The sequence below is a fragment of the Carya illinoinensis genome, chromosome 13 (assembly GCF_018687715.1).
Source record: "Carya illinoinensis cultivar Pawnee chromosome 13, C.illinoinensisPawnee_v1, whole genome shotgun sequence".
Taxonomy (NCBI): domain Eukaryota; kingdom Viridiplantae; phylum Streptophyta; class Magnoliopsida; order Fagales; family Juglandaceae; genus Carya; species Carya illinoinensis.
In genome coordinates this window covers 29,548,755-29,576,631 of record NC_056764.1, presented here as the reverse complement: position 1 = coordinate 29,576,631, position 27,877 = coordinate 29,548,755, and the positions used below count along the sequence as shown (strand labels likewise).

The 27,877-nt window shown below is 36.3% G+C and overlaps 1 protein-coding gene across 2 annotated transcripts; it reads right to left on the bottom strand.

Annotated features, from left to right (window-relative positions):
- Window positions 1-1,213: 1,213 nt before the first annotated feature.
- Window positions 1,214-26,358, bottom strand: LOC122291608 (rho GTPase-activating protein 7). Of its 2 annotated transcripts, XR_006236716.1 has the most exons (23): window positions 25,628-26,358; window positions 23,841-23,877; window positions 22,465-22,541; window positions 21,993-22,063; window positions 21,836-21,914; window positions 21,550-21,694; window positions 21,251-21,370; window positions 20,558-20,635; window positions 20,369-20,424; window positions 20,216-20,285; window positions 16,713-16,800; window positions 11,295-11,538; window positions 10,602-10,823; window positions 9,422-9,775; window positions 7,630-7,679; window positions 6,779-6,839; window positions 6,612-6,695; window positions 5,143-5,256; window positions 4,902-5,071; window positions 3,970-4,039; window positions 3,769-3,806; window positions 1,993-2,199; window positions 1,670-1,744 (listed from the first exon to the last, which is right to left on the bottom strand). XR_006236716.1 is itself a non-coding variant. In XM_043099412.1 (22 exons), exons 1-22 carry the CDS (start codon window positions 25,679-25,681, stop codon window positions 1,565-1,567), a joined length of 2,631 nt encoding a protein of 876 aa, XP_042955346.1. In that variant the 5' UTR covers window positions 25,682-26,355; the 3' UTR covers window positions 1,214-1,564. The 2 variants fall into 2 exon arrangements, 1 of the variants encoding a protein (XP_042955346.1); XM_043099412.1 differs by lacking the exon at window positions 3,769-3,806 and having other exon boundaries at window positions 1,214-1,744; window positions 25,628-26,355.
- Between the last annotated feature and the right edge of the window lie 1,519 nt (window positions 26,359-27,877).

Below are 27,877 nucleotides of genomic sequence, written 5' to 3'. Positions count from 1 at the left end.
ACCAGTTTGATCCGGTTAGGTCCGAATTACCAATTTATTAAATTTTTTTCACATCCCTAAAGCTTACAAGCAAAGAGCTCACAAGAAGAAGTGACGAAATGAGAATATAGGGCGAAAGCCCTACCAAAAGAAAGTGGCAAAACGAAGGCACAAAGATGAGGGTCCATGAGAAAGCAGTGGCGAGAAGAAAACCCGAGGGCGAGGACCTCACTTGGGAATGATGATCAATAAGAATGAAGATAGAGATTTATGGAACGAGCAATTAGACCCAACGTAAACCGCGTAATAAATGAGAAATGACTTATAACGTGTCATAATTATCCTGCAACAACAACGCTAAAACTCAAACTCAGCACACACCCAACATTATGCATCTAATGAAATGACCTGCATTAAATGCATCATCAATCGCGTGTGAGGAAGCTTCCAATACGAAAAGTACAGTCAGTCTACTATAATAACTCTTGGTAAGGTATAAAACTCTTTAGACACTTTTGAGGATTGTTCACCTATATCACTTATAACGTAGTCATCGAAGGCATCTCCTGCTTAGATCACTCAATGTCTTTTTCCTTGCTTGTGCTATGGGGAAGAGGGTTCCATGGTTTTAAAATATTATAACATCAAATGAATTTTCAAATAAAAACTCTTGAAAACACTTAACATTTACAGATTATATGAGAAAAACAATTATAAAACAATGAAAAATAAAATAAAACAAGAGGAGGTTATCACACAGTACTCCATATAAGGAGTATCTGTTGTCGATTGAATCAATGAATATTTATGCTTTTGATTCAGACATGCATGGTACCAAGGAGAATCTTTTTTTTTTCCCCCAACTTTTCGTTCATATCAATAGTAATAGCGTAGAAAATTTCTTTACCCATTAAAGAGGACAAGACCTTACTTTGAGCAATTCATGAGACTAGAATTCTATTTTCAGATTTGGCAACGGAGAAAATTGATAACTAGGATGACACAAGTGAAAAAATATCGCAATTCCAGTGGTTTAACAGAAAAAAGTGAAAAATCGGAAGAATTCCACACTCAAACACAGCAAATTTCTCCTTTTAAATAGTTATTGACCTCAACCTGTTGATAATTGGCCCCCCGTGCTTGAAATTTCTTCCTACCACTCATTTTACTTTCAAAAATGGTTTTCAACTAATAATCCAATTTATCAATGGTCAACATAAAGCACAAAAAAAACTTATGAAACACGAAAAAGGTACTTCACTATAAATGTGTCAGTTCAACAACATACCTCTACTTACTATTGACAAGACATAGAATGCTTCCCTTACATTGTTTATGACCCAAAATAAATAAAAAACAGGGAGAGAGAACAAACCCCAAGAACAAATGGAAAATAATTTCTCATCCAAAATCCAACAACATTAAGAAAAATCGAGACAGAAAATTTTCATATGAAAGACAGAATATTAAACAAAACTACTGGACTAGAGGATAAAGATACACGTAATCGGGTAGAAGAATATACAATACGAAGTCAGGCAAGACTCTTCTGAACACAGTCAATTGAAGCATCATCTCCAGTCGGTCAATTCCATGGTGGGGATGATGGTCTATAGACAAAGTCTTGTGAAGACGTGCCATAGTTCAAATCAAGGTTGTGGAGCTGTTCCATGAGCTGAGAACGTCTTTCTTTGAAGAAATCAAGCCGAGTTGTCAATTCTACCAATGTAGAGGATGCTGCAGATGGATGTCTTGGATACTCCATCTGTAACCAAATTACAATGTCAATATCAGGATAAATTTGGAAATAAATCTCACCTACTGATAAAATTGGAAACCTGTCTTTGCAATTCCCTAAAACTAACTGGATTTAACAAGACACATGCTGGAATAGAAACAAATAAATGAAAATATTTGACTGGCTTTAATTTTCAAAAGATAAAAGTTTCTAATATATTTAAAAAAGTATGCCCTCCAAGTGCATAGATTCATAAAAATAGTTAAAAGTCTTGCCTCTACTGCTCTGGAAGTGGAAGGCACGATGGCAGAATCAACAGCACTAAGTTCATCCATAGAAATACTTGTGGATGCTTCGGTACTTTTAGAATCACTCAAGCTTGTTGACTCCATGAATTGCTTTCGAGAAGACTGCATGATATTGCTACCAGAAGCCAACACTTGTCCTTTAATACTCCTCCAATCTGTGCCCAACAAACTCTCCTGTGGCGATATAGTCTATTCATTCGTATTGTTTGAAACAAGAGTTTTGCAGAAAAAAGGAGAAAAACAATTCCTAGAAAATAGACAATGCCAAAGGGCAAACAGAGTCTTAAGAAAGCAACAATGTTAAATGAACAAACATCAACTACATAGATTGGAAAGAATGCTGTTATAATCCATGTAATAGTTGAAAAAAAAGGAGGTCAATGTGCTGCACATCGGTCACTTGGGTGAGGAGATACTTCCTACGTAAGCTTCAAATTATAACAGCTACTTGGCAAACAAAAATAGCAGACAATGACCCCCTCTGGAATATAATCACATTTCTGAATCAATAACTTTTCACTTCATCTAAAGAAAACTGAAGAACAAATCCCCCTCCACGACACCGCATGAATGGACAGATATAGAGACATAGCTAAATCTGTGGCAGCCTGAGCTAATGAGGAGGCACCACAGCTAAATCTGGAATATGGTTATATGTTAGATCGTTAAGTGGATATCTTGTATACTTCTTATGTACTAGAGTTACATCCTCTTTCATCATTAATAAAATCTCTCTTACTCAAAAAAAAAAAAAAAAAAAAATGGAGCCACTGATCTCTGCAAAAATCTTGGTTTGGGGTGCCAGTCTAGAGAAGGATTAAGCAGATATCAAAGAACAGAAGATAATAAAATGAAGGAAATATTAGCAGCTCATCTCAAATGTTCTCCAGGTCTGCTAGTATCCAACTCTACTTAATGCTCAGATACTCATCACTAGCCTTTTGAGCTTCACAATCAATGAATATTCTCAGATGTGAAATGCCAAATCATTTGTCTGCCAAGTCAACCTTCAGTGGACACTTATGCGAAGAGGGAATGAAGACAGACAATAGCATAGAGTTAATCCCCGGAGCAAGGATGGAGGATGGGAAGGGCGGGGTTCTATTTTTCCTCACTGGCAGAGGATAGGGATCCTGACCCACCCTGTTGCCATCTATAGTGATTCACCCTTTTAGCGGCTTCAATGGATATAAATATATAAATCCAACGAAGGGAAAATTAGTTCAGATGTTGGGCCCCTTGCTCTCAGGGAGGGGCCTGAAACCTGCAGTTGGTGAAAATCAAATAGATCTTAATAGAGTACTGGCCTGGGACAATACCAGTAATATAGATCATTATTAGCCTGTGCATGAGTTATATTGTTGGCCTACTTCCTAACAGCCTAAACTTCTTGGACTATTTCAATTTTCAACATGGCATTCGAGCCTTGTTTGTCTAGAAAGTTTCTTGTCAAAATGTATTGGAATGGAAAAGAAAGGAAAGGAAATGAGTAGAATGGAATGGAATCTTTCTTGTCTCATTGTTTGGATGTTTTGCAAGAAGGGAATGAAAAGGAATGGCAAGTAAATAACCATATTTAGAAGTATATAATAAAAAAGAACGAATATGAATACTTGGTAACAATATTTCTACTATGCCCTTTTCTTATTTATAGTTTTTAAATATTATTTTGATTTAATAAATATAGAAATGGACTTTCATATTTAACTATTACTTAAAAAGTATATAAACAATAGAAGTTACCATGGATTTATTTGGATTATCTTTTTCCACTGCACCATCTAAACCCCAAAAAAAAATGAAGAAAGAGAATGGTCAAACAAATTTAAGAAAGTGACGATGAACTAACTGGAACTAGCATCTCTTCTCTATAAAATCCTAGCAAATAACGTGTTCAGATTAATTGAGATGTAGACAGATAGGTGAAAATTTTGCAAAAAATACCTCAGTCCTCTGTTTCCGGTCATGGTTACAATAAGCAAGTGTTGTATCAAAATCTTGCGGAAGAAATCTCCTGCAATAATAATAAATGCTTATATAGTAATAGAAAATATAAGTTAATAAAATTTTGAAATGTAGCATTGCAGTAACTTCTACGTTCAACAAAAAGGATATTCACATCCCTAAACTTTTGCCACACTACGATATTCAACCAGAAAAAGACAAGGTTCACAGAAGGCCGTGAGACATTTGATACTTCCCCCATTTGATGACTAGCATGTAAACTTGATAACATGACTTTATCTTCGAGATACTATCATGCATACCTACACAATTTAAAATTATTATGTCGAAGGAAACATATTGATATAAATGGGTCATTAGAGTTGGTGGCAGGCAAAAGACCCTATGATCCAAAATGGACGGCTCCAAGAATATCCAATTGCACCATTTAACTATTTCTTTTGGAGTATGGCCCAGATGTGGCTTGGGCCTCCTTTGGTGTGATACACCATCACTTTCATCTGACCAAATCAAGATTGGAAGGAGAGATGTTTTCCTCATTTTTAAACTTCTTAGAAACTAGACCATCACCAATAAACCACATGATTAAATACACACTGCTACTACATCACTAGATTTAGGAATTGAAATTGGATAGAACAGCTTTGCACACCAAATAGTAGTACCTATAGAATCTCTCTTTATAAACTATAACATGGGGACAAATATGCCAAAAAATAAGGCAAAATGAAATCATAAACCAGTTTTGAGAGACATCATAATTGAGTGAGACATCATCATTGTAAGCTTTATAAACATCATTGTAAGCATGGTAAACAGTCCTATTGGTGTCAAAGAAACGAGGATACCACTAATAACTTAACACCATAATCTGATTATTAAAAATCAGTAGCATGATTTCTCAAACTCACTGTTGGGGATTATGATTTTGAACGTGTTGGTAACGGTCAGATGCATCAGAGAGGGAACCATAGTGATGCTGCCTTTGCTGATTAAGTTGATGGTGGAGTTCAGCAACTTTCTGCTTCAACCTTGCCACATCTGCTTCAGCAAGAGCAATCTCTTCTAGCTCTGCCCTTGTCTTCACATCAGTTTTAAAGTCATAAGAATATATATTTTATAAGCATATGACAAAAAATGATCTATACAAACCTTAGAATCCATGCCACGCGAACCAGAAAACTGTCCAGAAGACATGCTCAAACCAACTTCCAGTGCAGCTCTAAGGTCTCTTTCAGCCTGCAACTGCTCTTGCAATCTTGAAACCTATTGTCATTCACAAGTCAGAAGACAAATGAAAACAGTGCAATGAACCTATGTTTTTAGTTATTCTCCACATGAAAACAGGCGATGCCTGTAAGGCTTAGAACATATACGTGCAAGTGTGTTTACAGCATGCAAAAAGTAGAAACACAATTGATTTTCTTAGATACTTCACCCTTGCAAAATACGTCAGTCACTGATCCCACAACGATTTTCTGGGAATATCCTAGGGGAGAACAAATTAATCATACATACTGAATTGGAAACTAACTTCTTATATTTTATACAAGATTCTAGAAGGCATTGCAACATGCTCTAGTGTCTAACAAGCCAGTATGCTAGAATTTTGAGCAGGGCATATTCTAAATCAAACCCCATTTCTGTTTCCATTATTCCTTACTTTTCTGCAGCTATTGGCTTGCATTTTACTGGAAATGGAAAGTGGCTTCTGTTGACAAATGGTTATATGATGATGGCCCTTATGAGAAAATTGAACCAACTACACTCCTTCGAATATGTATGAATCCACTGATAAAAAGGAGCACAGAAGAGCTTGAACCCAATTCTGAACAAGGAATATAAGTGCAACTTACCGATAAAAAAAGAAATATAAGTGCAACCAAATATCCTGAATATGCTTCTTACAAAAGTAGAGTTCTTCAATGTAGTCTAATTATACCTATTTATCAATTGCATCACATTTAAATGTTATAGATGACATAGCAAATATTAAACCTTTCTTTCCTCAGCACATTTTGGAATTTTCAACTGGCTGGATCCTAAGACAACATCAAATGAGATAAAACGCCACCATACAATCCCATCAATTCTATACCACAGCTAGAGAGTTAATATTTTTTTTTTATAGGTAAGATAAAAAATTTTGATGGAAAAGAAGCATAGCCCAAGTACACAGGAAGTATACAAAGAATACACCTAGCAAAAACAAGATACTGGTAATGGATACAAGCAAACTATGAAAACTAGCCCCCATCAAAAGGCAAGAGAATTTTAAAAGGTCCCTTGCTAGAGTTCTGCTACGATTTTTCCTTTTTATTTCAATCCATCTATATTAATTATTTATTAAGTGCAGTTGCACAGATACAGAACTTTGGAAATTTCTTTTGAAAAGTTGAGAATATTTAGATGGGAACACAGAAAATAACAAGAACATACGATATGGCAGAATTTCAGAGCTGATAGCACATGCAGCATCATGGCAACATCAAAACTTGTAATGGCAACATCAAAACTTGTAATGCCAACACAATATGTGGAACATCTAATGCAAACAAATTCGAAGCATAAGACAACATATAAGTTTTAGGGCAGGAATTGAATCAATGTGGAGAGAATACATCTTGTTCAAGTGCCAGGCGCCGCTCATGCAAAGCTTGCTTCCTCCTCTCCAAGCTTGCTTGTAAAATTGCATTTCCTCTAGCCTATAAAGAAATGATGGCCAATCTTGTTAGTAACAAAATCATTACAGTTTAGCTCAGTTTTGTTTCAGCAAAAGCAATATTACCTCCTTTGCGATCCTTTGTTGTAAGTCATTTTTGGCAATCTCTAGTCTCTGAATAGCAAGCCTATGAATAATAAACTAAATCAATGTTTACACAAATAGTGTTACTTGGGTAGTAAACATATTAAATGAAGAGCTTGCATCCTGCAGACAGTTTCTTAAGCTTAAAAAAAATTAATTAGCCCATGCAAAAGAATTTTCAAGATATATGAAGTACAACAGAATCTAAAAAACCTAAACATGATTACCTAACATAAAACCTAAATCTTGTGCAAGTAAAAAGGCATAAAAAATAAGCTCTGTTCTTACGCCCCTTATTTATTGAGTAATGATACCCACACAATACATGTTTTAAAATGAGGGTATTTTTGTAAGTGATGTTACTTTTATAAGAAATTTTACAAAATATCCCTAATTTTAAAACATAGTTGTGTAAAGCGTTGTGAAAATTTATGCATGTTTATCATTTTTCTTATTTGAATAGGAATTTCTTTCAAGATTTTTTCTAATATTTCTCACTTCCATTTTGAAACTGCAGTCTGGCAGAGCTCAACTTTACAAGAACAGGGGATTTTACAACTTTATCCAATGGACATCAAAGAAAGTTATCGCAGACGGATAATTTTTTTCTTTGTACACTGGATCCAAACATAAGATAAAAGCCCGCAAGTTTTTTTTTTTTTTTTTTTTTTTTTGTGGGGGGGGGGGGGGGGGGGGGGGGTGTTTAAGTTATAAAGCAAAGCCTCAATGATCAAACCAGATTCTGAGATTAACAGAGCCAATCAGAGATACTAAAGACTGTTAAGAATACATGCGAATAAGCAATGTGCTAATAAATATTATGAGCGCCTTACTCTTCTTCTCCAGAAGAATCAACCGATTCCATTGAGGGTGTCTTTCTGGCCTGTATAAAAACCCACAAATATATTCACATCCCTGGCATTGCAGGTGCAAGATGCAAAATTGCAAAAATTTGAATAGAACATCTCCTGTTTGTTTCATGCCTCTGTCAAACCAAATCATGTGCCTGTCTACCCAAGCATAAGTACTAAAATTTAACTCGTCATTTGCAAGGACACTTTTTAAATTGTACTAATATGTTCAGACAGCACTTGGACAAACATTTCTCATTCTGCTAATTTTCCTTCCTATACTCCCGCATGCTTAATTGTGCCCCTTTAGTGACTTATAAAATTATCTTACTTGAAAGGGAAAAAAAATATATATCTCATTAAATCAGTCTTTATGAAAGTGTCAGGCAAAAGGCAAACACCAACTAGAGCCTATGGTGAGCACCTGATTAAAGTAAAGCTCATATTTTTAAAAACTAATGTATAACAACAAAAATTCATAAAATACAATAAAAAAAGTCTAAAAAAAAAGATGGTTATAAATTTAGCCACTAACTCAATATGTTAGGGGATTATGCAACATGATGATCACGTAATCAGTTAATTACCCAAAACATAGCATCGTACATAATTTTCTTCTTTACAACACACACACACACACATGTATATACAATCAGGATATTTGATAGACACAGTCAAAATAAAGTACACGGCTGCACCAAATATAAACAAGAATAAAAGACCTAAAAAACATAAACAATACAATGCAATCCTAAAATATATGGCCATCCTCATCATTAAGCATATGAATATCACTGTCGTCAAAAGATGTGTAACTCTCATCATCCTCATCTAAATTAATGCCACAGACAATCGGTAACAGTTAAAACTAATATTTTACATATTTTCTTCAAAAAATACAAGCTGGTGCTTTTTAACTTTAGGGCATGATTGGACACTTAGAGTATCTCAGAATTTAGTGAATAGCAGTGAAATGGTTTGAGGGAAGATGTTTTATTGGAGTTTGGGAAATGAGAGAGAAAAATGTAGAAAAATATTATAAAGTTAAAAAGTTATTTGAATATCCCTTTATAGTATTATTTTTGTTCTGAAGTTCGTAAAATTTGTATTGATTTTTGTGTTTGAATAATGATTAGATAAAAAAGTGAAAAATTTGAAATTGAAAACTGTTTTGTGTTTGAGTGATGCTTGGGAATGAACTTATGAGAAATTTTGATAATTTTGAGAATACTGAGAATTCTCATAGTTTCCAAGCATGCCCTTAAGCAGTTTAGCTCACTAAAAACACACCAAAAAGTATGCTTTGCTTTTGGTAAGCAATGCGCTTTTGGCATATAACAAAAGGAATAGCATCATCAATGACAACAATAGTAGTCGTGGTGACAACATGAAAGGAAGAAAGAATGTTAATTGTTATAGCAAATAGTAGAAACAACGGCAAGACAGATGTTTCGTAAGGCTTGGAATACCATTTACAATTCAAGAGTCTTTGGATCATCTTTTATTCTTTCATATTTCTTTATGAGTAATATGCTGCTACCAAGTACACACACAAGAAGTAAACATCAGATATGCTAACTAGGAAAAGTACAGAAATCAAGAAAATTCTGGAAAGTAAAGCTTTCCACATAAATTAGGTCAATTAAACATATTTTTTTAAAGAGCCTCAAAACCATCTTTCCCAAAGTAAGATATCATATAACCTGCTCCTTCCAAATTTAGAATTCCTGATGGTTAATGTAATACTAAGAAAGCACAACGAATGGCTACTCACATTGCCCCTTCCCCAGAATGTTGATCGTTTTGCATTGACAGCAGATGCCGCAACTTTTCCCATTGGCTTTCCAGGACTTAGTTCAATCCCAGGCATTGACAAAGGTTGCACTGGATCCATTGAAGAAAGAATCTCCCCCACAGATCGACAAGACTCGCCAGTAGGTGATACACTTGGAGGGTCCACCTCATTAATCGATTTATCATTTACTTTCTTCTGCTTGCCTCGCTCCTCCGACATGTCACCATTGGGATCTCTTATTTGTTCATGATCAACACATAAATTTGTACTCTCAGTTGAAGTGTGGTTTTTCTTGCTAGGGGATACAACATCTGAATCGTCAACCCCAAATGCCTGTTCAAGTGTCGACAAATTACCTATATGATCAACGAAATCTAATGTCTGCACCCATGCTTGCATGTGTGTTTGTGTGTGCATTATGGCTCAAGTACACACAAGCTGCCAGACTCATGAATAACAACATCACTTTCTATATGAGGTAACTTAACATAGAACTAAATTGGAAGTCAAGAATTTGGGATTTCAGTTTCTTCCAAGCATATTCAACAATGAGACGGAACTTTCTTTCTATGCAAATTGAATTATAAAACTGTCAATGCTTTCATCCATATACAAACTTAAGGAGACAACTAATACAATCTCCAACCTTTTTATACTAATATCAAACGGAAGTTATACCAAAAGTAAAAAATTTGATAGAGTTTTAAGCTATTCATCATCTGAAGAAAAATTGAGGAGGTAGCTAACATCTAAGGTTTGGCCAGGCTCGCTGAAAGCGGACTTAATTGTCAATAAGATGGCTAATATAGATCAAGACCATCAGTACTAAAGCAAAATCAGCATCTGGTGGCAATAAATGACATTTCTGGCACATTGAGCAACATAAGATAAACCTAATCCTACATATGGACTGTACTTCCATCTTAAACTTGAAGCAGCAGCAGTAACAATATCAAAGATGCAACAGAACACGAGATTGAAAATTAAAATATATTTTGGCTCAATAGGTATCTCTCTGTGAATATACAAATACGTATACACATGCAATATGCAGAAATACATCTCTATGCTCAAACGTATTTAAACATCTGAGCTTCTCTGCGCGCTTATTTTTACATGTTTTACATGTGTGTGCTGGGAGAGGGAGAAGAGAGAGAACCTTGTAATCGTAAAGATCACTACCAGCATAACCACTACTTTCACTCGATTTTCCACTGTCTACACGCTCTGGATCATCATCCGTTTCTGGATCAACTTCATTTTCAGCATCATGGTAACCATTGTCTTTCATATCTAGATTTTCATCATCAGATGAATCTTCTGTCCCACTGTTTTCAATCCGAGAATCAGCCGAAATGGAGCATCTGTTAAGATTCTCATCCTGAAAGAACAGATAAAGCATGACCATTAATTACAGAAAATTGAGCACCTGCTTGGGAATCAAATAATGGCAGACTAAGACAATTTTGAAAGCTAAAATACGAATTGACTTCATCCTAGTCCATGTTACATGGGCACAGCAGTAAAGACCATGGTACCCAGGTCATGATAACATAACACTGGTGTGAGCATTAAGCAATCGCACTGCTCACACTGCTAGAACTCCAGACAAGCTCATTTCCCTATCGGAACAGAAACCATCCAGAAAAAGGGTGAAAATACACACTTAACACATAATATGAAATGCCAATAACAGAGGCTACATTACTGGGTTCTTCTAACATCATCTGCAACAAGAAAAAAGCATAAACCCAAGGCTAACCTTAAAAATAGGTAAACACAGAATGACAGAAAGTAGTTAGACCATGACTCATTTTTCAAGTAAGAGACTGCTCGAAGGAGGGTATCTTACATCAAAGATATTATCATACTCCTCCAATAGAGTTGTAATAATTGCTTGAGCATTATTAGCAGCATTTGCAGCAGCAAGAAGCTGGGCTGAACTATCACCATTACTATCAAAGTCATCCTCCAACTCACAATCGCCAGCTAATAAAGGGCGTAGAAGCAAAGGTGCCATGCAAGCAGCAACAGCAGACGGAGTCATCCGGTTCTCGTGAGCATGAGAAGAGATGGTATGCATCATCTTCAGAATTCTGTGGAATCATGACAAAAAGACACTACTGAAGTAAGAAAATATAGTCTGCAACAAACGTCACTGAAGAATTCCTACCATCTTCACTCACAAAATATGCATATTCAAGCACACCACAAAACTGGCAAATACTAATGCTGCCAAGCACAAATGTGTCCATCTTTATAAATCTGCCTCAATAGAGCATTGGTATAAACTGCACCCAAAGTCCACAAATTCTATCAAAGCCCATCATTCCATATATAGGCAATGACCTGTAGGCATTATTTTGCATTATATGTCCATTATATCAGCCAAAATATGGATAGTGTCTACAGAATAAGGTGTTTGAAAACTCCCTGAACACTAGGTCTATCTGAAAATTAACTAGAGGGTAAAGCACAGAAGCAGCCAGTGGTAATCCTTACTGAATATCTAAAGAATGGTAACCAAAAGCTTATGGTCTAGAAATTTTTTGTTAAAAAGCCTTAGGTGAAAGAAGCCTAGATTTATACAAAAGGCGCAACTTTAAGTACACACAAGGTATAAAAGAGAAATTCCTATCTACAAGATAAGGATACAAGAAATGATAGGAACATCCATATGTTGCAAAAAAGAATAGAAAATAATAGCCAGTACTTTGTGTAATCCCCAGAGAAGAAAACTGATGGGGCGAGGTAGGGCCATGCAGCCCCTCCCAAGAATAAGAAGGCAAACCAAGAAGCTCACCCTTTCCCAAAACATTTATGTACAGTTTAAAGAAAATTTCAAAATTTATCTTTTAGCTCATAAAAAAGTTATAAAGACTTTTTTTACAAGTAAAAAAATTGAAAAATAAACGACTTTAATTGGGATTTCTTTGTTTACTTTTCAGGCACAGTAGTTAATTTGGTGGAGGAAGATGTTGGCGAATTTTCAGTAGCTTGTTCTTTCATGAATGTAGAAGATGGTTTTGGATGGGGATCGTAGGAGTTTATGGGCCTGATGATGACAGCAATAGCAAATAGTAAACTTCTCTGGGATGAGATTGCTGATTTGTGCAGTTGGTGAAACAGCCCATGGTGTATTGGAGGAGATTTCAACATCACTCAGTTTCCGAGTGGAAGGTCAAGGGATTCTAGCACCAGCCATGGCTGACTTCTCAGCTTTAATTTTAGAGCTGGACTTGGTTGATCTGCCTTTAGTGCGGCCCCCGCTGGGGAAGAAGGAGGGGGGGGGGGGGGGGGGGGGGGGGGGGGGGAAGACTTCACTTGGTCTAATAGGACAGGCTGGTCTAGGTTGGACAGATTCATTGTCTGACATTCTTGGGAGGCCCACTCCCAACCTATGCCAAAAACAGCTCAACAGGCTTTGTTCTAATCATTTTCCCCTCTTATTAGATTGCTGGGGTCTCCATGAGGGGCAGAGATACTTTAAATTCGAAAACATGTGGCTGAAGGCTGATGGGTTTACAGATAAAGTAAGATCGTGGTGGTCCGCACATCAATTCACGGACACTCCTAGCTTTGTTTTAGCCAGGAAACTTAAACCGTGAAAAAGGATCTAAGAAAATGGAATATGGAAGTCTTTGCAAAAATTAATGACCAGTGGAACAATCTGTTTCAGGAGCTACAACGATTTGGTGAAAAAGAGGTGGATGGGACCCTCTCGGCTGATGACAAGGCAAGGAAAATGGTTGTAGCAGCTGAGCTGGAAAAAAAAAAAAAAAAAAAACTCTTATAGAGGAGATCTCCTGGAGGCAAAATTCTCAGGCCCTTTGGTTGAAGGAAGGGTTCTTTCGGACAATGGTGCTATTAAGGATCACATTGTCCACTTTTATGAGAAGCTTATGACGGAGCAACATCAATGGAGGCCTAAGGACGACAGGCTGGTTTTTGATTTAATTGATCAATCAAGTGCAGCTTGGTTGGAGAGGTCATTTGAATAGGATGAGGTGCTAAGCATGCTAAAAGGGATGGACAAAGACAAAGCGCTGAGCCCAAACGATTTCACAATGGCTTTCTTTCAGGCTCATTCAAACACTGTCAAAGAGGACATTATGAAGGTTTTTCTTGAATTTCACTCATTGATGAAATTTGAGAAAAGCCTTAATGCATCATTCATAGCCCTCATTCCAAAAAGGGCAAGGTCGGTGGAGGTGCAAGACTTCCGTCCCATAAGTTTGGTGAGTGGGGTAAACAAGATCATCTCAAAAGTTCTAGCTAAACAGTTGAGCAAAGTTATGGGGTAGATCATCTTGAAACAAGGGGACCATTAATCTTCTCTTCTATTCATTTTAGTAATGGATTTGCTGAGTAAAATGTTGAAGGGGGTGGTGGATAGCGGTTTCATCTTGGGTTTCTCGATGGGTGGTTCCTCACATGGTAGCTTGTCAGTCTCTCACCTCCTTTTCGCAGATGACACGATTTTTTGTGAGCCGAATTCCGACCAGATTTGTTACTTGAGAGTCCTTCTGCTTTGCTTCGAAGCTGTCTCCGGTCTTGAGGTGAATCTATCAAAAAATGGTTCCAGTTGGTTAATAATCTAAGTGAATTGGCTGTCATCTTGGGCTGCAAGGTGTCATCCTTGCCCATGAAGTATCTTGGACTTCCTTTGGGGGCTCCTCATAAATCCAAGGTAATGTGAGATGAGATTGTTGAAAAGATTGAATGCAAATTGGCGGGGTTGGAGGAGAATTTACTTGTCTAAAAGTGGTAGAATCACATTAATCAAGAATACATTATCCAATCTCCCAACGTACTTTTCATCTTTATCTCCTTTGCCTACAGGGGTGGCAAATAGATTGGAAAAGAATGTCTGTGATTTCTTGTGAGGAGGTTTAAAGGAAGCGAAAAAATTCCATTTAATTAAGTGGGATAAAGTATGCCCCTTTGTCTTGTGGCGGGTTGGGGGTTAGAAAATTGAGAACCTTCAACAAGACCCTTCTAGGAAAATGGCTATGGCGGTATCATCAAGAAATGGATGCTCTATGGAGGAATATCATCGATGTTAAATATGGGAGCATTTGGGGAGGCTAGTGCTCTAATGAAGTAAGAGGGGCGTATGGCGTGGAAATTTGGAAATTTATTCGTAATGGTTGGGAAGATTTACTTAGTAATTTCAGATTTAAGGTGGGAAGGGGCACACAAATCAAGTTTTGGCACGATGTTTGGAATGGTGATGTTGCTTTGAAAAATGCTTTCCCCTCTCTTTATAGGATTGCTTTAGATAAGGGTGCCTCAGTGGCTGATAACACGGACATCTCTACTAATTCCTTTCAATGGCCTGTGAGATTTATTAGAGCTGCAATGGATTGGGAGTTGGGAGACATTGCTGAATTTTACAATGCGGTATAGTTGCTTAATTTATGGCAGGAGGGGAGGATAGATCACTTTGGACACCTACAGGGAACAAGAACTTTTTTTTATAAGTAAACTAATTTAAATAGGGAACAAGAACTTCTCAATCAGATCCTATTACAAGGTATTGACAACTCACTCTTCCAATGCCTTCCCATGGAAATGCATTTGACGGATCAATGTTCCCCTCAAGGTTGTTTTCTTCAACTGGCTGGCATCCCATGGGAAACTATTGACTATTGACAAGCTGAAAAAGCATGGCCTCCACATAATAGATTGGTGCTTCATGTGCAAATACAATAGTGAATCAGGGGATCATCTCCTTCTTCATTGTGAAGTAGTCAACTCTTTATTGGATGAAATCTTCACTAGGCTCATATTGCTTGCATGGGTAATGCCTAGAAGGGTGATAGATTTATTGTCATGTTGGAAAGGAATCCGGGGCAATCGTCACATCGCAGCTGTTTGGAAGATGGTGCCTCTATGCTTAATGCGGTGCACATGGAATGAGAGAAAATGGTCGTTGCTTCGAAAATAAGGAACGCTCAATGGATAGGTTTAGGGACTTTTTCTTTCATACATTGTTGCTATGGGCCTCATCTATTGTATTAAATGGAACAAGTTTTAATGACTTTTATGCTGCTTTTTGCAATGCGTAGCTTGTAATTAGGCTCATTCTTGCATACTTCCTGGGTACTCAGGCATTGCCTAATTACGTGGATTAATAAAATCTCTTTTTACTTATCAAAAAACAATTTCAGGCAAAACATTTAACTTTATTTGAATTTTTAGTCTATAATGCTTTTATGATTTGTTTTAAAATTCATTCTTGATAGTTATCACTAACATTTTGCTTTGCACTTAAATTTATCTATAAAAGAATCTTGGTTTCATGATTTATCCCTTGCTTTAGACCCAACCCTGGGGGGTAAATCCCAAACACATGAACCCAACCACCAGAACCACATATTAGTTCCAAATGGTGCCTACTATAAAGGGTACCATGCTACACACAACTTTCTTTTTGATACGTAAAATTAATACGTGTTTTTATAGGTCATGCTACACAACTTTCTATTCACCGTTCCCAAGTAATGTTGATAAAGCATAACTAAGGGTATAGAAAATCTGTGGAAGGCGTATCAATCCAAAGAATGGACAAGGAACCACACCCATAAACAAGTCCATGTAAAAGAAAGACAATGAGTAGTTTCCGAAACTGGCTACCCAGCCCAAGGCACATCTAAGCAGAGCAGTGCACAACCCTTTTCAGTGGTAATTCCAATTAAAAACATTTTCCTTTACAGTTAGGCTAGTTCCAAGCTATGCATTTTACATGTATCATTAAAATTCACATTTAATTATCAAAAAATCTTTTACATGCATCATCTTCTCATAAGAATATTCTTTTTATTGGTACATGCAACCAATGCTTTTGATAAACACGTCATGAAGAGAGACAATTTCAGTCCCAAAAAACTTTGGCCTCATAAATATGTTTTTATTTATTTGACAAGTAAAGAATGAAGCAAATATTTCAAAATTTAAAAAGTGAGATGTACATGATTTAAAAATGAGAAGTCCAAAAACAAAAGGCTACGAATACAAAGCTTGACAATGCTAAAGACGCATATCGGGAAGCAGGGGAAAAATACTTTTTTTTTTTTTTGGCACTGGGTGTCCAAGAACATCGTCCCGACTAATCCCGGGGGTGCACAGGCCCCTAGAGATTGTTTGCACCCAAGGGGATTAGAACCTTAGACCTAGGAGCAACATACCCCCAAGCCGAGGGCCTTTACCACTTCAACCCTCAGGGGTTAGCAAGGGAAAAATACATGCAAGAGATAGAACAAATTACCTCTGTAACAAACGTCGGTTTGGTTCAGGAAATGTCTCCATTATTGCTGACCGCATTGCATTTATCCGAGCTTCTTTTCGATCGATTTCTTATCCAATAAAGAGCAGAGAAACAGCATTAATTGAGTACACATATAAAAGTTAAACCAACAAAATAATATAAGCTCATTAGTCTAATGCACCCGAAGTTTATTGTAAAATAATCAAATAAGGCAAACATTCATAGAAAAATTATTTAAACCAAATAGCTTAAGGTAATCCATATTCACTCTTTAAGATATCAAGTGAACCAGTTCCAATATCCTGTTGACCAAAATTTTTTTTTTTTTGATAAGTAATATTAAATTTTATTAATGAGAAGAAGGCATAGCCAGGTACACTGGAAGTATACTTGTGAATACACCCTTTTAAGAGATAGAAAAAGTTACAAGGAAATCATGGAAGCTGAGACCATTGAACTCTAAAGCCATGGCCCACAAAAATAAAGTCTTCAATAAAAAACCCCTAAATTCTTCTATAGATCTTTCCTGGTCCTCAAAAATCCTATTGTTTCGTTCACTCCAGATACACCATAAGATACAGATGGGGGCCATTTTCCATAGTGCTGCAATCTGCGCTGTCCCTGATATCCCTCTCCAACTTGCCAATAATTCAGCTACCCTTCCCGGCATTGTCCATGTTAACCCCATCCTGCTAAAGAAATGATTCCAAGTGTCCCTAGCAAAATCACAATGTAGGAGGAGATGATCTACTGTTTTCCCACTCTTTTTGCACATAAAGCACCAATCCATCGTTATAAGACCGCGTCTTCTTAAATTTTCAATGGTTAAGATCTTCCCAAGGGCTGCTGTCCAGACAAAGAATGCCGCCTTAGGAGGTGCTTTATTCCTCCATATACCCTTCCACGGGAAGTTAGGCAAAGGTGAGGCTGCAAGAATCGCATAATAAGAGCCTACCGAGAATTTTCCTTTCCAATATGCACACCAAACCAGCTTATCATCAATTAAAGCATTAGGGGAGATGTTATGAAGTAGGTTAAAAAACTCTACCAGCATGCTCACTTCCCAATCATGAGCCTCTCTAGTGAGATTTATGTTCCACACTTGAGTATCATGTGTAGTACCCCACAAGTCTGCCACATTCGCATCTTTTTCCCTCACAATGCTGAAAATATCAGGGTAAGCCTCCTTAAGAGCTGTATCACCGACCCATACATCATTCCAAAAGCTGATTCTCTGGCCATTCCCCATACCTAGCCTGGTGTTGCTAGAGAATACCCCCCACCCTTTTCTTATATACTTACATAACCCCACACCATGTGCCCCCCTTTCCTCATTAGAGTACCAACCTCCCCTAGCACTTCCATACTTTGCATCAATCACCCCTTTCCATAGTGCTTCCTTCTCGTAATTATACCTCCACAACCATTTCCCAAGTAAGGCCTGATTAAGGCCTGTTGACCAAAATTAAAGTACTTTTACCATCCCGTTCATTTCTTTTATAAGTGAGATAAATCTTATTGAAAGGAAAAATAGGCATGGCCCAAGTACATAGGAGGTATACAATGACAACACCTAATTGCAAGTTAAGGACTAGAAATGGAAACAAGACAGTCATGAAAACTAGCCCCATTGAGAACAATGACTGCAGCCCATAATACAAGGTGTCAGAAAAATCTCAAGCTCATCTAAGGAATGTTCCCAGTCTTCAACACATCAACCACCTCTCTCCATCCAAAGGCACCACATAAGGCTACTATCCCATTCATATGACCCAATTATTACAATGCTGCCTCACAAACAGTAATACTTATGACTTGCTTACAAGACAAGAATCAAGTTCGGCCAGTGAAGATGAGCCTATTTATATGTATTACCACATCATTTCAGTATAGAACTTGATCAAATGGCCATGTTCAATAGAGTCAATGAAAAAGAGCAGCTAGGAAAATGGAAATGATCCATCATCTCCAACTGTCAGTCTCACAAAAAATGAACTGAAATGAAGAAAACCCAAGAAATAATTCAAATACTAAAAAGGGACAGCCAGGAGGGTAGGAATTGAGTTCTTGATTCAAAATCTAAAATATTATGCCGGTAATCAACACAAATCGGAATTTTTGTCTATATGTTTCCATATAGACAAAATAAGTGATAGGAGCACATGGAGTGGGTTTGTGGATACATATAAGAAAAGGGTGGAAGGTCTTCAATCGTTATACCCGAATCCGTTTAGGAGGAGGAACCCATATTAAGTTTTGGTATGACACTTGGTGTGATCAGGGGGCTCTAAAGGAATCTTTTCCTTCTTTATTCAGAATTGCAAGAGATAGTGATGCCTCAGTAGCTGATGTACTGGAAAGATCAGGGGAACAAATTCAATGGAACATCCACTTCAGTAGGGCGGCACAAGATTGAGAGATGAGCAATATTGAAGCCTTTTATAGCCTTTTGTATTCTATTAAACCGGGTAATTCACAAAATAGTTTATGGTGGATACCTACAGTTAGAGGTACTTTTTCGGTGTGCTCTTTCCATAAGTCTCTTACCCAAGAGACACCTATTCAATTTCCATGGCGAAAGATATGGAGACATAAGGCGCCACCCAAAGCAGCTTTCTTTGTGTGGATTGCAGCATTGGGTAAGATTCTTACAACTGATAACTTGAGGAAGCGCAGGGTGATCATCGCAAATTGGTGCTGCATGTGCAGGAAGGGAGGTGAATCAGTGAACCACCTCTTAATACACTGTGAGGTAGCAAGAAGGTTATGGAATGAGGTTCTTGGCAGATTGGAATTGGCTTGGGTTATGCCGGAGACGGTGGTCGGGGTTTTGGCCAGTTGGAAAAATCTGAGAGAAAATCAACAGATAAAAGCAGTGTGGAAGATGATCCCTATATGCATCATGTGGTGTCTATGGTGAGAGTGCAATGACAGGACGTTCGAGGACAGAGAGATCGATGGAGGATTTGATAGTTTTTTTCTTTAGAACTCTTTGTACTTGGACCATAGTGGTTGACTTCAATGGATTGGGGTTACATGAATTCCTTATATCCATTGATCAAACCTAGAACTGGTCACTAATCTTTGTATCAGGCTTTTGCCTTCGTTTTTGATAATATAATTATTTTACTTATAAAAAAAAATGTTTTGGCTGTCTTTTATAGGGGTTCTAAACTAAATTAAAATAAAAACAATAACCATCGTTGATTTTTTTTTTTTTTTTGGTTGTGGGGGGGGGGGGGGGGGGACAACTTTCAGACCTTCAAATATTAGCTTTTTTCAGGTCATCACAAGTTATCTTCCCTTTCGAGCGATTGAATGATTTTACTATTTTTTCATTTTGTGTGTAATGACAACGTTTTCTTCATAACCACCTCCCAAAATAAATGCTACAGAATATAAAAGAAAAATGAATGGCAGGTTATTCAACATGAAACATCCATGGTAAAATAATTATATACAGAAAAGAAAAGTGAAAATGGGAAAAAGGTAATTTAACTCACTGTAAGCCTCCAGCAATGAAGTGCAACATGAGGCTGGAACTGGTGAGGAGGGTAGCTCCCTAAGAACATGCTGCAGATCAAACAGCTTTGCTGAAGTTGAATCACATGTATTAAATATATTGGTCAAGAAGGCTAGGTAGTGACAACAACTACCTTAATGCAGTCACCAACGACATGAGCATCCTCATCAGGACCAAATTCAGTCTTGCCTAAAAGCAGTAAGGAAATTAAAGGGATAACCTCAGTTTGAAAGGCATGTGAACAACAAGGTAGAAGAGGCTCAACAACACTTAACTCTTCAATTACAAACAATAAAAACATTTGGAGAAGCAGAACAGATACCTTGCTCATACTCTTGAACCCTGTGGTCTACCTCCTCAACATCAGCAGATTGTCGCAAAATTCCTTCAACTTTAGTGCCTGTTGCAAAACACAAGTCAATAAGCAAAACGCATATGATAGAGTGAGCAGAAAACCCTTTCCATGCATTTTCCTTTATTTCTCCCTTCATACAATCACTTGAACCATGGATCGAATAACAGTTCAAATCAGAACGATTCAAGTTGAATCAGTCAAAAAGGAAATCAATTTTAGTGCATTTTTTGATTCAGTCACAAAACCGATTTCAAATATGAGTTTTAACACACATCAACTGTTTTATCCTTGTATTTGGTGATTAGTAGAAAAATAGCATAGTAGAATCTGAAATTTTTACTTCATTTGCTTGGAGAGAGAGAGAGAGAGAGAGAGAGAGAGAGAGGAATGCGTATTTTGTATCATGTATGACATATTAAATGAAACAAATCAATCACCAAAAACACAGAAAACAGCTATTGGGATGGAGATTCCAGTCCGGTGTAGGGGGCTAAAATAAATAACATGTTTCTCAATCATAACTTGGGAAAGGAGGAGAAAACAAAAGAATGTTGCTAGTAATACTATTGAAGAGGCTTGGCTTACAGCAGAGCCAAAAAAAACCACATGTGCAGTGAAGTTCAAAAACAAGCACAAGTAAAATTATATATCTCAACTTACCATACTTCTCAAGAAAACGGAGAGCTTTCTCAAGAAAAGATGGACCTCCATCAATATCTTCTAGTGCAAGCAATATTGGTCTTCCAACAACCAAGGACTTAACAGGACGCTTATCCCTCCCTGGAAGATACACACGAATTATTGTGATACCAAAGTATATGTATACCTAAATAAAGTAATATGCACGTATGTGTCTGTCTGTGTGCACATAGATGTGTATAAACAAGTGAACACATAAACACAAACAGATCAACCATATTTCAATGAAGATCTTTAATGAATAATAAAGAAATACAGACATTGATGGAAAGACCCGTCAATTGTATCATTTGTATCACTCCTAAAAATCCCGTTGTGTCCCATTACAAGGGCAGCATTCGGCGCTTGTGCAAGGGCATGTTCTAGGGCAGTCTTCCACTCATACAAATCCTCGGATGTCTCAGCCTGGCATGAGGAGAAAGCACAAATAAAACAGAAGAGCATACAAACAAGAATTCTTACAGTAAAATGAGAAGCCGTGATATGCAAATTATTGCACCACTATCGAAAAAACTAATAGTAATAATACACTTGTAAATTAAGCACCTTTAGGGTAAATGCTCTGCCATCACGTCCATCTGGAAACAATACGGTCAACAGTTTTTTATCTTCTCTAACTACAACACTGCAAGATAAACAGTTACAACTATGAGTCAAAGGGTCGAGAACACTACTACAAGAAAATTGCATTGACCATGCATACCTTCCAGAATTGTTCAAGTCAATGCCTCCCAAAGTCAGGTTCACTTCACCACCTTTTTGCGGAAGTGCACTCTACATGACAGTAAAAAGAAAACAAATCATTTGTTATTCAACTTATTTTTCTTCTGATAAGCAATCAATGTTTTATTAAAAAGCACAACGGGCTTAACCCAAGCACACACAGCATATACAAGGGGAAAACCCAAGCACACACGGCATAATCCAGGAGAAATCCTAGAGTGGAATTGAATCCTAGATCTCTAAAGCTGCACCTTGACAGGTAACTAGAATGAATACATAATCCACTAAATACCAATAACAATATCGTAGAATAGTGAACAAGAAATAAATCTAGAAACTGGCCAAGTAAATAACCATATGAACATCCTTATACGTAAAAGAGAGAGAGAGAGAGAGAGAGAGAGAGAGAGAGAGAGAGAGAGAGAGAGAGAGAAGAAATGGCAGGTACTAACAGGATCATTTTTGAAGAAAACTAAAGAAGTGCGTGTCAAGATAAACCACCGCTTCTTCCAAGACTTCCAGCCTATTCCTGCAGAAGTTCAAACGAGCAAAACATAAGCAACATTAAAATTACTCCTATGCAAAAGGACAATAACATGTAATACAATGCTTTAAAAATAACTTCATACAAATGGGAAACTCCTAGCACAACAAAGGGGAATCCATTACATCCATTATTTTGTAAGAGGATGCTGCTAATGGTGGAACATACGAGATTGCTCAAGATAATTCAAAGTCCACAAACAAAAACTTCACTAGTTGAAAGATTAAACACTATTTGTAAACCAATTAGCTCTAAAAGTTTGTGCTATTTGTAAATGGGCTAACAAATGACACATTCACAAGGCACCAAAAAATGGAAAGTCATTCGTAGTGATAGAAAAGAGCATACAAATTGTCAAAATGGATTGAACCCCAAACCACCATGCATGCAGGTTTTTATACCTCACTTCTTTTACTAGATTTCAGTCATAAATTAAAAGAACAGAGAAGCAAGAAAAGAGAGCTGCATGCTAATGTGAGACTAAAAGAGACTTGCAAACTTCGCACCCAAATTTATTTTACAAAATATGAACTTCTGTATAAGTAAACAAGAAGATTATGAATAGAAAAGAACCATGCCAATAAACTCCTTCAAATGGTAATTCCTCTTCTCAAAGTAACACCAGAAAATATTGTTCCTCATAAAAGATATGTTGAGTGTGCATTAGAAATGTGTAGCTTATTAAATTGAAAATTAAACTAGCTCTTTCTTTTCTTTCCTTGTTATTTTAAGGATTTCCAATCATTATTTGTCATACTATTTTAATGATGACATTCCATTCCTCATAAATTAAGTAAACTATACAAAATCTCCTTGAATACCCTTGTCTCACGCAATTGTATACCATCCACTTAACACCAGTGATTTGTGGAATAAGCAGCAATAGTAAGCCCATTTTCTAAACTTAAGCATAGCAAGTAACTAAAACTTGTGCTCACAATGTTACCTCGACATTGAACGGATTCAAGCTTTTGCTATGGACATAAGTATTAGCATGAAAAAATGTAAAGTAAACAATTGCAGAAGGATCTAAGATGTGGTCATTTCTTAGACATGAAATTATGATGGATGGTATCATTGCTGTAAGTTTTTTTAAATGGGAAATTATTGCTGTAAAATGAATCCGATTCCCTAGTAAGTAGAGTGCATAAAAAAATGATGCAGTCACACAAAAGACACATAATCAAACGTCTATACGATAACAATGTAAACAAATAAGATTGTTGGATACCCAAGAAAGAAAATCAAAGAAAGAATAGCACAAACAATTTCTTCAGAACCAACCTTTTGAAGAAATGAAAAGTGGGCCACTTTTGAAAACCTGCCAAATTGTCACGTGTTAAAACCATGAGTAATCACCACAATGTAACAGAGTTTAATGCTAAGAAATAAATGAAAAAGCATATACATGATTAGAGAGTCTGTTACAGTTTCATTGGTGGAAGAAAATAGCACAATCATTATCAACCTATCAATAAAATCCATATGATTTGAACTTAAACTTGAATGATTAAGGACAACACCCAAGTTTCAAAATGTTAAAAATAAAAAGGGAAAAAAAAACGGTGCCTTTAAGTTCCATTAGTTCTATTTTCCAAATTCAACCAGAAACAGCGATTTTCCGAGTCAAGGAAAAACATGCCAGACAATACAACAACTCCGTGCTCGTATTACAAGGCAAGGCTAATAAGTCGGTTATAAAATATCAAAAATCCAACAATTTTTCCTTAAGCTGCAGAATGAAAGCACACCAATGTGAGACAGTGGTAAACACATGTCAACACGTAGACATGCACATCCACACATAAAGATGTCTGCACTTCTCTGTAATCAAATAAACCTTTATTTTTATTGGTACTGGGTATCCAAGAACAAAGTCCCAACTAATCCCAAGGGTGCATAGGTCCTAACAAGGAGTTTCTCGCAACTGCACCTCTTGGTTATTCAAGGAGAAGTTCTCCTAGTCCGATGGCCCCTAGAAATTGTTTACACCCAAGAGGATTCGAACCTTAGACCTAGAGGGAGCATACCACAAGAACAAGGCTTTTACCACTTGGGCCAGTCCCTAGAGGTTAACTTAAAAGCCAAATAAACTGACAACCAGTGAATTTGGACTAAAGCTCCATATTTATTAGTATTTAAGTATGAAGGATGAAAAACTTTATCCCATGTATTCTAGAAGGAGACCAGAATATTTTTCATGAAACAAATATATAAAATTCTTAGGAAGCTGCTACTGACCCTTGCTAGTTAAATTATCATTGTGCCATACCAGAAACCTAAAACTGAGTATTGCGTTCACTGGGAGTGGGGTGTTCTTAAGGGGCGAAAGGGTTAGATCATATGATCCATTGGCAAGTAGCTACAACACTGGAGAAAAAATACAAAAATAAGTTATTTGGACAAAATTCTTCTGCTAAAAGAAGAAAAAAATGAAGGGAAACGACTGAATTTACATCAATGTATCAGGATAAACCCAATCTCAAGTCCGCTGATTAAATGATGGTAACATAGCGGTTCTATTAAATTTCAGTTGTCCATCAAAGCCCAATATGACTTAACTATTCGCCTATAATAAGAGTTCTCGAAAAACCAAGAGCTTAAATTCAATTTCACCATCTATGTGATCAAGAAAAGCTGAAAATTATTTCCTAAATCCGTTCATACCAACATAGTAAAACACAACAGTCATCAAATAGACAATAGTCCCATAATTATCAATTAATAATAACAACTTTAAACTAATTACTTACTAGAAAATTAATTTTCGGAATTTGTAATAACAAGATTTGGACTTCAATTACTTTACTTTCTAACTTCCTCACAGAAGAACCCCGATTTAACTAAATGCATTATAAGAAAAGGAAACAGATAACTACAAATGCCAGATTCTCCATTAAAGATTTTTAAAAAGAATGAAAGAAAAGAAAAGAAGAAGAAAGAACATGGAATTGAAGCTTCGGTTCACTTGACATCCAAAGAAAAGAAAAATAAAATTAAAAATCCAAAATTTTCCTTCCAACTCCATCCATTATCCCAGCCGTACCCAAACAAACCAAAAAGAGCCATACCGTATTGGAGGCCCCAGCTCTGGGGCGCTCGAAAGCCGCTAACGTAGCCGCCATTGTAAACAATTAGCTCCGAAGCCAATACATCAAAATGGTGCCGAATCGACGCACAATCTCCGCCGGAAATCCTCAACATTGGAAAAAAACCAGCCGAACGAAGCCCCCCATCGCGTAAAGCCAAAATGTACCAGCAGATCGGCGCATCAACAGGAACGGGAAATCGCGGGGATCTGAAGCGAGTGGGAGTTAACAGAGTTTCGAAGACTAGGGTTTTGATTGGACAGACGTAAAGAAGCACCAACCGAATCCCCCACTCCCTCTCCCAAACAAACAAACAAACACAAACACACACACACTCTCTCTTTCTAGAAATATATGTTAATGTAAAAGTAATTTTCTATGACATTTTCTCCCAGTAAATTTAGTCGATCTTATCTCCTCCCGTTCGCTTTTGCTTTCCCAAGAAGAAACAATGCTTTCCCAAGAAGAGAGCAGTAGGAAACTAGCAAGTTAAAGCACTCTCAGACTCGCTCTCTCTCTCTCTCTCTCTCTCTCTCTCTCTCCATCTTTCGAATATATAATAGGGCAAGTTTCCTTTTATTTTTTCCCCCCCGAATAGATTAGGTAGAGGGAGATCGACAGTAGTTGTGGCGGAGAGTAATACTATTGTCTTCGCTTTTCACCTACTTTTGGCCGTGATCTCTCTTACAGAGACAATAGGGTAAAGAGTAACTGTGGACTGGGATGGACTGGCACGACTCACGAGACAATCTAGTAAACATGTTGGGATAACATCAATAGATATTCCACCATTTCTCCGAATTCAATTTATTCTTTTAAAATTACATAATAATTTGTATATTTAATAATACCTATATACAATAATCATTTTTTGATAGAGAAATTATATTTATAATCTCTAAGCAGAGATTATATGCGAAAAAAATATCATTTTATAAAAAATATTTTTATAATTTTAAAATATTTTAAAAATAAAATTATCTAATCATACATTGTAATTTTTAAATAAGAATTGTATGTAGTTTTAATTTTTTTTATAATGGTTCTATTTAAAAAAAAAAAATTCTACTCAACAACTTATACTATATATTTATTAAAAAATAAAAATTCATATCAACAGATGTGTGGTATAGAATTGCTGAATAAATAAATTATTTTCTAAAAGAGAGTTTACACCCCATATAACATTATTACTTATTGAAATTAAGAGATTTTATTCTTATATCATATGTCCTTATAAATTTTACCAATAGTTCTACATAGTTTTGTTTATTAGAAAATAGAATTCCGCTAAATTTTTTAGTCCATTATTATTAATATAAAACGTGTGGTTCGATAAAAAATTACCTCATGTTAATTTAGTTTTTTTAAAATTAAAAAATATATTTTATAGTCACAATTGATTTATAGATTTTAAAAAGACTTTAAAAAAAAACACTCAAGTCGCATGTAGTTGCTGCCACCCCCAACAACATAGCCACCGCGAGATGGACAAATCTGGCCAGGGTGGCAAAAGCCAAACCACCAGTTATTTATATATAAATACTAAAAAGTCCAAAATCTTACCTTAAAAAGTAGCTATTTTTTTTTAGGAAAAAAGACATTAATGGTGAATTTCAAAAGTCAATTGTATTCATTTGTTTGCATTTCGATTGTAATATACGTAAGAGAAATATTTTAATTATAAAATAATTATATAAAAATTAATTCATAAATTAATATGGCTTAATTTGATATGTTAGATTGTAAAGTTATTTTTATTGTAAAATAAATTTAACAGATCACATAAAGATTCGTCAATTTGTAGTTTACTTTTATCAAATTTATTTGTCTATGTAACGCTTATTTTTAAAAAATTGAGTAAATCCAAACTTTACATAAAAAAATTTATTTTTTTAATAATAAACTTTACTTTTTTTTCAAAATGTATATATAGAACTTCCGCAGCTTAAAGCTTAAAACTATATCTAACGATGGTATCTCCATTATCCTATATTTTAATCACTTAAATCAATGGCTCACCTAATTCCATTAATTTAAATGGACCCAATAACAGAAGTGGGTAGAAACAGCAAAACAGATTAAATTTAAAAGCCATAATAAGGTTGATAGCGTTTATGAATTGAATTCATAAGCATGATGGCTTGGTATTATTGGTGCTCGGCCGTCGTTTACTTAAAGGCCGCCGCAGTGGATCCCAGCTGGTAGAGGGAGAGGAGTCCGGCCCGACAC